Source organism: Balaenoptera borealis (genome assembly GCF_965194805.1).
Source record: "Balaenoptera borealis genome assembly, chromosome: 3".
NCBI classification, from domain to species: Eukaryota; Metazoa; Chordata; class Mammalia; order Artiodactyla; family Balaenopteridae; genus Balaenoptera; species Balaenoptera borealis.
In genome coordinates, this window is record NC_138866.1 from 124,576,271 (window position 1) to 124,590,131 (window position 13,861).

Here is a 13,861-nt window from a genome sequence, read left to right on the forward strand (position 1 = left end):
TCTATTATTTCTTACAACTGTGTGCAAATACACAATTAACTCAATTAAAATTTTAATTTTTAAGAAAAGGCAAAGGAATGAAGGGAAAAGAAAAAAGGACCCAGTACTAAATTCTGAAGAACTCCAATAGGTAGAAGTTAAGTAAACAAGGAGTTTCCAGCAAAAGAGACTGAGAAGAGGCAATCAGAAGCCAAGGGGAAAATGTTTCAATGTTGCTGAGAAATCTGATAATCAGATATGACAGAGCCTGAAAAGGGACTTCTGTATTTACCAATACCAAAGTCCCTATCGCCTATACCAGTTTGGGAGGAACACTAACAGCCAATGCCAGACTACATGGGGCTGAAAAGTGAACAGGAAGTGAAGAGTGTGGTTATATACACATTGCTTGTGGGAATGTAAACGGTGCAGCCACTTTGGAAAACAGTCTGGTACTTCATCAAAATGTTAGTTACCAAAGGACCTAGTGCCTCCTCACATAGGTATATGCGAAAGAGAAATGAACATGTGCACACAGAACGTGTACATGAATATTCACAGCATTATTCATGATAGCCCAAAGGTGGAAAAAACAAATGTCCATGCATAAATAAAATGGAATGAAGTACTGATATATGCTGCAATGTGGATGGACCTTGACAAATTTTTTTTAATATAAATTTATTTTATTTATTTATTTTTGGCTGCACTGGGTCTTCGTTGCTGCACGCAGGTTTTCTCTAGTCGCAGCGAGCAGGGGCTACGCTTCGTGCGGTGCGCGGGGCTTCTCACTGCGGTGGCTTCTCTTGTTGCGGAGCATGGGCTCTAGGCACGTGGGCTTCAGTAGTTGTGGCACGCAGTCTCAGTAGTTACGGCACACGGGCTTAGTTGCTCCACAGCATGTGGGATCTTCCTGGACCAGGGCTTGAACTCATGTCCCCTGCATTGGCAGGCAGACTCTCAACCACTGCGCCACCAGGGAAGCCCACAAATTTTGTTAAGTGAAAGAAGCCAGTCACGAAAGGCTGTAATTTGTTTGGTTCCATTTAAATGAAATGTCCAGAACAGGCAAATCCAGAGAGACAGAAAGGAGATTTGTGGTTGCTGGTGGGTGGGGTGTAGGAGGGAGGAATGAGAAGTGACTGCTAATGGGTACAGAGTTTCATTTGGAAGGTGATGGAAATTAAGTGGTAAACGTTGCACAACTCTGAGTATACTAAACCACTAAATTATATACTTTAAAAGGTAAGTTTTATCATATGTAAATTGTATCACAATAAAGCTGTTATGTTTAAAAAATTTTTTTGACTATGACAAGAAACAAATAAGGGAGTAGCTAGGAGATGTGGGATATAAAATATCTGGAACAAAAATTACTTAATAATCTATCCAGAGTCACACTGTTCAAGCTTTAGGCTTATTCTAAGATTGCAAGCTCTGTTCTATCAGGCTTCACACATCTTAGTTCTTCTTTAGTTCTTCCCGTGTCAGCCAGTAATTCTTCCTCTTTACTTAATAGTAGACTGTTATTTTGATTTTGCCTCAACATCATTTTGATTCTGCCTCAAATTAGCACTCACCTTTCATTCATCTTTCCATTCCCATTACTACTGTACCGATTTAGGTTGTCATCACTTCATCCTAAGACAGTGGCCTCAGCTCTAGCTAACAAGGCTCGCATTCTTCCAGGTTTTGTGAATATAAATTTGTCCTGTAGTCTCTTCTACTGTCACCATATTTATCTTTCTAAAACATTCTCTTTACTGTTATTTCCCGTTCCTGAACCAGTTACAGAAAGATAAATTCAATATCCATGGGAAATAGTTTGCTCACCAATCCATGCTCCTATATAATTATAAGATATTGTCAACACAATTTCTTATAATTCTTCTATATGAATTCTATCCCTCTTGTGTTATAGCTCAAACTGATCTGGCACACTCTGAATACAGCATGCTCTTTCCCAAATGTGTGATTGTGTTCACTTTTCGCCTACATAGAAAATTTTCCTTCAACCTCCGTCAGTTGACCAAACCCCACCCAATACTTCATGGCCTAGCTGAGATCCCACCTACTTGTCCAAGTCTTCCCAGATCACTATTGCCAGAAGCAATCCCTTTCTCCTTCAACCTCAGAGAACTTAAGTCCATATTTAACATCTGACAATCAATTGAGTACTCAATACTTTTAATCTTTAACATTGCTGCCTTTTAGTATAATGGAAAAATACTTTATTAGACGTTAGAAGATTTATCTGGATAAGTCACCAGCTTATTATTCCAGTTATTCACTTGAATAATGGGAAATTAACCCCATTTGGTAAAAGGCATCAATGAAGAGAAACTATTCAATATATAACAGATTTTTAAACTGAAAATGGCATTATTCATAATTTCATGTGTTTGTCTCTATAACAAGGTGGTAAACTACTAAGATCATAAATTCTTAAAATTCTTGGGATTTTTCACAACAGAATGTGAAAAATCTATGTCAAGTTTATATCAGATTTCAAAATGATCTGATAAAAATATTTTTATATATTTATCCTGAATTGACAAAAAGTTTCCAAATATTTTCCTCAATCATTTATAGCCACCCAGATTGCTTTAATCTAAATGAAACTATTACTATATCAACCATAGAGATGATCAGAGGACTGGATATTTTTAGGTTTTAATCACCATAATATGTCTCACAAAGTGGAATTGATTAGCTGAGCATATCAGAATTCTCAAATTAGTTTAACTGCTCTTACTTTGAGGATCTACAGAACATTTCACAACTAACCTAGGTACAAATTCTGATCTTTTCCCCATCCTTCATATGACTTCTAATCACCAAAAGGCAATAGAAGCTTCAATTAAAAAATGCATGACAATTACCATTTGATTCTACCAAACTGAGACAACCAGTTAGAAGATAAATGACCAGCTTTAGAAGATCAATGACCAGCTCCATAGGCCCATGAGATTTCCTGTGATTATTCCTAGGATCATAGGCATGTGGGATTCACTCTAATCTTAACTTTCTCTAAACCCTCAATCACATCTTACATTTGAAAAACTTTCGATTTTTTAAGGTGAAGTATGCACAAATAGGGGTCATTAAAAACTCTACCTGTAAACATAATGGTTTATGCCAGTTATTCTCAAATTATGGTTCCCAGCCTAGAACATCAGCTTCACCTGAGACCATCTAAGACATGCAAATTCTTAGGCCCTACCCCAGTCCTACTGAATCAGAAACCTTGAGGTAAAGCCTAGCATTCTAGGCCTCCTAGCATTTAATTAGCCCTCCAAATGATTCTGATATAGACTATCGAAGAAAACAATCACTTAAACTTACCCTCCTGAGAGAACAGGTAACACCACTCGAACAAATGGAGGATCAAATGGAAAATTATCCTAAAAGACAAATAAGCAAGTTTAATTTTAAGAATATCCTTAATACTGTATTATTTAGAAGATTTAAAAATACTCTATAGCCCAGTCACTGAGCCGCCACTGAGGACTCAGCAGCCTCCCCCTTGAGCCCCCTGGCTTCCCGACACTCCGTCCCCCCAACCCGCCTTCTCCAGCCACCGCCTTCCGCAGGCCGTTTCCACCAAGGAAAAGGGATCGTATCGTATGTCCACTATCCAGCAACTCCACTCTTTCTACCCCTTTGCTGATGCAAGTAAGGGTGATGATCTGCTTCCTGCTGGCACTGAGGATTATATCCATATAAGAATTCAGCAGAAAAACGGCAGGAAGACTCTTACTACTGTACAAGGGATCACTCATAGTTACGATAAAAAGAAACTAGCGAAGGCGTTTAAGAAGAAATTTGCCTGCAATGGTACTGTAATTGAGCATTCAGAATATGGAGAAGTAATTCAGCTACAGGGTGACCAGCGCAAGAACATCAAGAACATATGCCAGTTCCTCGTAGAGACTACACTGGGTAAGGACGATCAGCTGAAGGTTCATGGGTTTTAAGTGCTTCTGGCTCACCGAAGCTTAAGAGAGGATTTCCTTGCAGTGAGTAGAATTTTCCTTCTGCCCCTTGTCACAAGTTTAAAAACCTCACAGCTTGTATAATGTAACCATTTGGGGTCTGCTTTTAACTTGGGACTACTGTATTCCTTCATGCAGTAAACTGAAAAGAGCCAAAAAAACCATAAACATTAAAAAGAATAAAAATCGTTTATAAAGAACGTATACATTTATTACCTAATGATGAATGAGGATCATAAACATAAAAATAGTCCTCCAAAATGAAATGAAATGAAAATGAAAGCTAGTAAAAATGAAGTTAAGATCAGGCCCAAACAGGACAGTATATTGTAAACTTAAGAAATACACAGAGATAGCCTCATCAACCAGAGGGCAGAGAGCAGAAGCAAGAAGAACTACAATCCTACAGCCTGTGGAACAAAAACCACATTCACAGAAAGATAGACAAGATGAAAAGGCAGAGGGCTATGTACCACATGAAGGAACAAGATAAAACCCCAGAAAAACAACTAAATGAAGCGGAGATAGGCAACCTCCCAGAAAAAGAATTCAGAATAATGACAGTGAAGATGATCCAGGACCTCGGAAAAACAATGGAGTCAAAGATCGAGAAGATGCAAGAAATGTTTAACAAAGATCTAGAAGAACTAAAGAATACACAAACACAGATGAATAACACAATAACTGAAATGAAACATACACTAGAAGGAATCAATAGCACAATAACTGAGGCAGAAGAACGGATAAGTGACCTGGAGGACAGAATGGTGGAATTCACTGCTGCACAACACAATAAAGAAAAAAAAGGACGAAAAGTAATGAAGACAGGCTAAGAGACCTCTGAGACAACATTAAATGCAACAACATTCGCATTATAGGGGTGCCAGAAGGAGAAGAGAAGAAGAAAGGGTCTGAGAAAATATGTGAAGAGATTATAGTTGAAAACTTCCCTAACATGGGAAAGGAAATAGCCACCCAAGTCCAGGAAGTGCAGAGTCCGGTACAGGATAAACCCAAGCAGAAACACGCAGAGACACATAGTAATCAAATTGGAAAAAATTAAACACAAAGAAAAATTACTGAAATCAGCAAAGGAAAAATGACAAATAACATACAAGGGAATTCCCATAAGATCAACAGCTGATTTCTCAGCAGGAACTCTACAAGCCAGAAGGGAGTGGCATGATATACTTAAAGTGATGAAAGGGAAGAACCTAAAACCAAGATTACTCTACCCGGCAAGGATCTCATTCAGATTTGATGGAGAAATCAAAAGCTTTACAGACAAGCAAAAGCTAAGAGAATTCAGCACCACCAAACCAGCTCTACAACAAATGCTAAAGGAACTTCTCTAAGTGGGAAACACAAGAGAAGAAAAGGACCTACAAAAACACACCCAAAACAATTAAGAAAATGGTAATAGGAACATACATATCAATAATTACCTTAAACGTGAATGGATTAAATGCTCCAACCGAAAGACACAGGCTTGCTGAATGGATACAAAAACAAGACCCATATATATGCTGTCTACAAGAGATCCACTTCAGACCTAGGGACACATTCAGACTGAAAGTGAGGGGATGGAAAAAGATATTCCATGCAAAAGGAAATAACAAGAAAGCTGGAGTAGCAATACTCATATCAGATAAAATAGACTTTAAAATAAAAATCGTTACAAGAGACAAGGAAGGACACTACATAATGATCAAGGGATCAATCCAAGAAGTAGATATAACAATTATAAATATATATGCACGCAACATAGGCGCACCTCCAATACATAAGGCAACTGCTAACAGCTATGAAAGAGGAAATCGACAGTAACGCAATATTAGTGGGGGACTTTAACACCACACTTACACCAATGGACAGATCATCCAAAATGAAAATAAGGAAACATGAGCTTTAAATGACACAACAGAACAGATAGATTTAATTGATATTTATAGGACATTCTATCCAAAAACAGCAGATTACACTTTCTTCTCAAGTGTGCATGGAACATTCTCCAGGATAGATCACACCTTGGGTCACAAATCAAGCCTCAGTAATTTCAGAAAATTGAAATCATATCAAGTATCTTTTCTGACCACAATGCTATGAGATTAGAAATCAATTACAGGGAAAAACATATAAAAAACACAAACATATGGAGGCTAAACAATACGTTACTAAATAACCAAGAGATCACTGAAGAAATCAAAGAGGAAATCAAAAACTACCTAGAGACAAATGACAATGAAAACACGATGATCCAAAATCTATGGGATGCAGCAAAAGCAGTTCTAAGAGGGAAGTTTATAGCTATATGAGCCTACCTCAGGAAACAGGGAAAATGTCAAATAAACAATCTAACCTTACAACTAAAGGAACTAGAGAAAGAAGAACAAACAAAACCCAAAGTTAGCAGAAGGAAAGAAATCATAAATATCAGAGCAGAAATAAATGAAATAGAAACAAAGAAAACAATAACAAAGATCAATAAAACTAAAAGCTGGTTCTCTGAGAAGATAAAAAAATTGATAAACCATTAGCCAGACTCATCAAGAAAAAGAGGGAGAGGACTCAAATCAATAAAATTAGAAATGAAAAAGGAGAAGTTACAACAGACAATGCAGAAATACAAAGCATCCTAAGAGACTACTACAAGGAACTCTATGCCAATAAAATGGACAACCTGGAAGAAATGAACAAATTCTTAGAAAGGTAAAACCTTCCAAGACTGAACCAGAAAGAAACAGAAAATATGAACAGACCAATCACAACTAATGAAATTGAAACTGTGATTAAAAATCTTCCAACAAACAAAAGTCCAGGACCAGATGGCTTCACAGGTGAATTCTATCAAACATTTAGAGAAGAGCTAACACCCATCCTTCTCAAACTCTTCCAAAAAATTGCAGAGGAAGGAACACTCCCAAACTCATTCTATGAGGCTACCATCACCCTGACACCAAAACCAGACAAAGATACTACAGAAAAAGATAATTACAGACCAATATCACTGATGATGAATATAGATGCAAAAGTCCTCAACAAAATACTAGCAAACAGAATTCAACAACACATTAAAAGGATCATATACCATGATCAAGTGGGATTTATCCCAGGAATGCAAGGATTCTTCAATATACACAAATCAATCAATGTGATACACCATATTAACAAATTGAAGAAGAAAAACGATATGATCATCTCAATACATGCAGAAAAAGCTTTTGACAAAATTCAACACCCATTTATGATAAAAACTCTCCAGAAAGTGGGCATAGAGGGAACCTACCTCAACATAATAAAGGCCATATATGACAAACCCAAAGCAAACATGATTCTCAATGCTGGAAAACTGAAAGCATTTCCTCTAAGATTAGGAACAAGATAAGGATGTCCACTCTCACCACTATCATTCAACATAGTTTTGGAAGTCCTAGCCACAGCAATCAGAGAAGAAAAAGAAATAAAAGGAATACAAATTGGATAAGAAGAAGTAAAACTGTCACTGTGTGCAGATGACATGATACTATACATAGAGAATCCTAGAGATGCCACCAGAAAACTACTAGAGCTAATGAATGAATTTGGTAAAGTTGCAGGATACAAAATAATGCACAGAAATGTCTTGCATTCCTATACACTAATGATGAAAAATCTGAAAGAGAAATTAAGGAAACATTTCCATTTACCACTGCAACAAAAAGAATAAAATACCTAGGAATAAACCTACCTAGGGAAACAAAAGACCTGTATGTAGAAAACTATAAGACACTGATGAAAGAAATTAAAGATGATACCAACAGATGGAGAGATATACCATGTTCTTGGATTGGAAGAATCAATATTGTGAATATGACTATACTACCCAAAGCAAGCTACAGATTCAATGCAATCCCTACCAAACTACCAATGGCATTTTTTACAGAACTATAACAAAAAATCTTAAAATCTGTAGGGAGACACAAAACACCACGAATAGCCAAAGCAGTCTTGAGGGGAAAAAACGGAGCTGGAGGAATCAGACTCCCTGACTTCAGACTATACTATAAAGCTACAGTAATCAAGACAATATGGTACTGGCACAAAAACAGAAATATAGATCAATGGAACAGGATAGAAAGCCCAGAGATAAACTCACGCACCTATGGTCAACTAATCTATGACAAAGGAGGCAAAGATATACAAGGGAGAAAACACAGTCTCTTCAATAAGTGGTGCTGGGAAAACTGGACAGCTACATGTCAAAGAATGAAACTAGAACACTCCCTAACAACATACACAAAAATAAACTCAAAATGGATTCAAGGCCTAAATGTAAGACTGGACACTATAAAACTCTTAAGAGGAAAACATAGGAAGAACACCCTTTGACATAAATCACAGTAAGATCTTTTTTGATCCACCTGTTAGCGTAATGGAAATAAAAACAAAAATAAACAAATGGGACCTAATTAAACTTAAAAGCTTTTGCACAGCAAAGGGAAACAGAAACAAGACGGAAAGACAACCCTCAGAATGGGAGAAAATATTTGCAAACGAATCAACAGACCAAGGATTAATCTCCGAAATATATAAACAGCTTATGCAGCTCAATATTAGAAAAACAAACAACCCAATGCAAAAATGGGCAGTAGACATAAATAGACGTTTCTCAAAAGAAGACATACAGATGGCCAAGAGGCACATGAAAACCTGCTCAACATCACTAATTATTAGAGAAATGCAAATCAAAACTACAATGAGGTATCATCTCACACCAGTTCGAATGGACATCATCAGAAAATCTACAACCAACAAATGCTGGAGAGGGTGTGGAGAAAGGGGAATCTTCTTGCACTGTTGGTGGGAATGTAAATTGATACAGCCACTATGGAGAACAGTATGGAGGTTCCTTAAAAACCTAAAAATAGACTTACCATATGACCCAGCAATCCCACTACTGGGCATATGCCCTGAGAAAACCATAATTCAAAAAGACACATGCACCCCAGTGTTCACTGCAGCACTAATCACAATAGCCAGGTCATGGAAGCAACCTAAATGCCCATCGACAGATGAATGGATAAAGAAGATGTGGTACACATATACAATGGAATATTACTCAGCCATAAAAAGGAACAAAACTGGGTCATTTGTAGGGACGTGGATGAATCTAGAGACTGTCATACAGAGTGAAGTAAGTCAGAAAGAGAAAAACAAATATCGCATATTAACGCATATCTGTGGAACCTAGAAAAATGGTACAGATGAACCAGTTTGCAGGGCAGAAATTGAGACACAGATGTAGAGAACAAACATATGGACATCAAGGGGGGAATGTGGCGGGGGGGGTGGGGGGGGTGGGATGAATTGGGAGATTGGGATTGACATGTATACACTGATGTGTATAAAATGGATGACTAATAAGAACCTGCTGTATAAAAAATAAATAAAATTCAAATAAATAAAAAAGAAATACACAAAGGTGTTCCATGTCCAATAGAACTATATAAAGGAACCATCCCAATAGACTAGGTAATTTGGATCAATCCTCTGGCTAAGAATTAGAAAAGGTAGACAAAAATGTACAATTACAGAGCTAAGATCAGGAAGAGAAAGGGAACCCCAGAGAGTGGGGCCTTTTTTTTCCCTTTGCGTTTTCTTTCAATTACAGGAGATGAAGATAAGAGGTTAAAGAATCTAGGGCTAAAAAGATAAAAATTGGATTTCAGGGTCCACCAAGGGAAGTCTTTACTAGTCTCCAACACTTTAGGTTGGGACCCTGAAGGACAAACCACAAACTGCCCTGAAGGAATGAAGCCAACCTTTACATCATCTCAATTCCTTTCTGAATTCAGTGATCCTGGATTGCTACTGCCCAAGCACCTGACAGGGGCAAAGGTACATCTTCTCTGTAGAGGAACAGCATCCAAGGCTTCAAATTACCTCTCTAATTTTTCATATATAATATCTATCACCAAAAATAACCAGTCATGAAAGACTTAAAGACGGCCATGTGAGGCCTGGTCTTCTTGCACTTGAGGCTCCACGTGAGTTGCTTGCATGCAAAGGGCAGCTTCTCATAATATTGACATTCAGTCCAGGAATCCTCCACTGTAACAGCTCCTTTACTTTGCAGTGAAAATTGCTTTGTATGTATATTATGACATAGTATGAGTGTGTTTCATGTTTGGTAATTGCAATCATTGTTGCTTTTGTTGTGGTCATCCATGTACAATACTTGGTGTCAGTCTATTTATCTCTTGTAAAAATAAAATACAGTGTGTGTGTGTGTGTGTGTGTGTGTGTAAAAAAAACAAAACAAACAAACAAAAACAAAGGGCAGCTTCTCCAGGTTCTTTCCCTGTGCTAAATGTGGCCCTGCAGCTTGTCAGTGCCCTGGGCAGTGCTTGTGGCCTCAGTAACCTGGGTGCCCATGTGTCTGTGGTACACCCGAACCAGGGGTCTGTCTAGCTTATGTCAAGTCTCCAGGGAAAGCCATTTTTTCAATGCCTACAATGGAATGGCAAGGCCTCTGATAACCAGGTGTAGAAGATATGCTTGCTCTTCAGGGCACAGTTCAGAATAGGGGACCTTCAACATGGCAGAGACTAAGACATGGAGATCACCTTTCTCTCCACAAATACATCAAAAATACTTCTACAAGTGGAACAACTTCTACAGAACACGTACTGAACACTAGCAGAAGACCTCAGACTTCCCAAAAGATGCCTGAAGGTGACCTACACGCACAAGGGGGGCCAAAACCAAAGCTGAACAGCAGGAGTTGTGGGAACAAAGAGAAAGGGAAATTTCTCCATGCAGCCTCAGGAGCAGCGGATTAAATCCCCACAATCAAGTTGATGTACCCTGCATCTGTGGAATACCTGAATAGACAACAAATCATCCCAAAATTGAGGCAGTGGACTTTAGAAGCAACTGTAGACTCAGGGTTTTCTGTCTGCGACTGATTTGTTTCTCATATTTATGTTTATCTTAGTTTAGTTTTTAGCTCTTGTTATCATAGGTGGATTTGTTTATTGGTTTGGTTGCTCTCTTCTTTTTTATTATTATTTTTTATGTTAATAATTTTTTATTTTTTATTTTTTTAATTTTTATTTTTATTTTCTTTCTTTTTTTCTCCCTTTTCTTCAGAGCCATGTGGCTGACAGGGTCTTGGTCTCCGGCCAGGGGGTCAGCCCTGAGCCTCTGAGGTGGGAGAGCCAAGTTCAGGACACTGGACCACCAGAGACCTCCTGACCCCCCATAATATCAATTGGCGAGAGCTCTCCCAGAGATCTCCTCCTCAACGTTAAGACCCAGCTCCACCCAATGGCCAGCAAAGCTCCAGTGCTGGACACCCCATGCCAAACAATGAGTAAGACAGGAACACAACCTCACCCATTAGCAGAGAGGCTGCCTAAAATCATACTAAGTTCACATACACCCCAAAACACACCACCACACACGGCCCTGCCCACCAGAGAGACAAGATCCAGCCCCACCTACCAGAACACAGGCACTAGTCCCTCCATCAGGAAGCCTAACACAACCCACTGAACCAACCTCACCAACTGGGGGCAGACACCAAAAACAACAGGAACTAAGAAGCTGCAGCCTGTGAAAAGGAGACCCCAAACACAGTAAGTTAAACAAAGTGAGAGGACAGAGAAATATACAGCAGATGGAGGAGCAAGGTAAAAACCACCAGACCAAACAAATGAAGAGGAAATTGGCAGTCTACCTGAAAAAGAATTCAGAGTAATGAGAGTAAACATGATCCAAAATCTTGGAAATAGAATGGAGAAAATACAAGAAACGTTTAACAAGGACCTAGAAAACTACACAGCAAACAAACAATGATGGACAACACAATAAATAAAATTAAAAACTCTCTAGAAGGAATCAATAGCAGAATAACTGAGGCAGAAGAACGGATACGTGACATGGAAGATAAAACAGTGGAAATAACTACTGCAGAGAAAAATAAAGAAAAAAGAATGAAAAGAATTGAGGACAGTTTCAGAGACCTCTGGGACAACATTAAACGCAACAACATTCGAATTATAGGGGTCCCAGAAGAAGAAGAGAAGAAGAAAGGGTCTGAGAAAATATGTGAAGAGATTATAGTTGAAAACTTCCCCAACAAGGAAATAGTCAATCAAATCCAGGAAGCGCAGAGTCCCATACAGGATAAATCCAAGGAGAAATACACAAAGACACATATTAATCAAACTATCAAAAATTAAATACAAAGAAAAAATATTAAAAGCAGCAAGGGAAAAGCAACAAATAACATACAAGGGAATCCCCATAAGGTTAACAGCTGATCTTTCAGCAGAAACTCTGCAAGCCAGAAAGGAGTGGCAGCACATATTTAAAGCGATGAAGGAAAAACCTACAAACAAGATTACTCTACCCAGCAAGGATCTCATTCAGATTCGACGGAGAAACTAAAACCTTTACAGACAAGCAAAAGCTAAGAGAATTCAGCACCACCAAACCAGCTTTACAACAAATGCTAAAGGAACTTCTCTAGGCAGGAAACACAAGAGAAGGAAAAGACCTACATAAACAAACCCAAAACAATTAAGAAAATGGTAATAGGAACATACATATCAATAATTACCTTAAATGTCAGTGGATTAAATGCTCCAACCAAAAGACATGGACTGGCTGAATGGATACAAAAATAAGACCCATATATATGCTATCTACAAGAGACCCACTTCAGACCTAGGGACACAAACAGACTGAAAGTGAGGGGAAGAACAAATATATTCCATGCAAATAGAAATCAAAAGAAAGCTGAACTAGCAATTCTCATATCAGACAAAATAGACTTTAAAATAAAGACTATTACAAGAGACAAAGAAGGATACTACATAATGATCAAGGGATCAATCCAAGAAGAAGATATAACAATTGTAAATATTTATGCACCCAACAGAGGAACACCTCAACACATAAGGCAAATGCTAAGAGCCATAAAAGGGGAAATTGAGAGTAACACAGTAATAGTAGGGAACTTTAAACCCCACTTTCACCAGTGAACAGATCATCCAAAATGAAAATAAATAAGGAAACACAAGCTTAAAATGACACATTAAACAAGCTGGACTTAATTGATATTTATAGGACATTCCATCCAAAAACAACAGACTACACTTTCTTCTCAAGCGCTCATGGAACATTCTCCACCAGAGGTAATATCTTGGGTCACAAATCAAGCCTTGGTAAATTTCAGAAAACTGAAATCGTATCAAGTATCTTTTGCAACCACAACACTATGAAATGAGATATTAATTAGAGGAAAAACAACTGTAAAAAACACAAACACATGGAGGCTAAACAATACGTTACTAAATAACCAAGAGATCACTGAAGAAATCAAAGAGGAAATCAAAAAATACCTAGAGACAAATGACAATGAAAACACGATGACCCAAAATCTATGGGATGCAGCAAAAGCAACTAAGAGGGAAGTTTATAGCAATACAATCCTACCTCAAGAAACAACTCAAATAAACAAGCTAACCTTACACTAAAGCAATTAGAATACTCTGGTTTCTCTTCAGATAGAATAAATCTTTCGCCTTTTACTAAAAAAAAAAGCAATTAGAGAAAGAAGAACCAAAAAAAACACAAAGTTAGCAAAAAGAAATCATACAGATCAGAAATAAATGAAAAATAAATAAAGGAAACAATAGCAAAGATCAATAAAACTAAAAGCTGGTTCTTTGAGAAGATAAACGAAACTGATAAACCATTAGCCAGACTCATCAAGAAAAAAAGGGAGAAGACTCAAATCAGCAGAATTAGAAATGAAAAAGGAGAAGTAACAACTGACACTTCAGAAATACAAAAGATCATGAGAGATTACTACAAGCAACTGTGTGCCAATAAAATGG

The 13,861-nt window shown here is 37.8% G+C and overlaps 1 protein-coding gene and 1 pseudogene across 4 annotated transcripts in view; one reads left to right on the plus strand and one right to left on the minus strand.

The window, feature by feature from the left end:
* UBE2Q2 (ubiquitin conjugating enzyme E2 Q2) overlaps nucleotides 1-13,861 on the minus strand; it is a 68,277-nt gene that overhangs the window by 13,585 nt on the left and 40,831 nt on the right. For all 3 annotated transcript variants that reach the window (XM_082387039.1, XM_082387040.1, XM_082387038.1), the window contains one exon: nucleotides 3,325-3,383. In XM_082387039.1, coding sequence (XP_082243165.1) covers nucleotides 3,325-3,383 — 59 coding nt within the window. The remainder of the gene's footprint in view (nucleotides 1-3,324; nucleotides 3,384-13,861) is intronic.
* Nucleotides 3,392-10,244, plus strand: LOC309626394 (eukaryotic translation initiation factor 1 pseudogene; annotated as a pseudogene). The gene has a single exon. The product of its transcript is annotated as a eukaryotic translation initiation factor 1 pseudogene (transcript).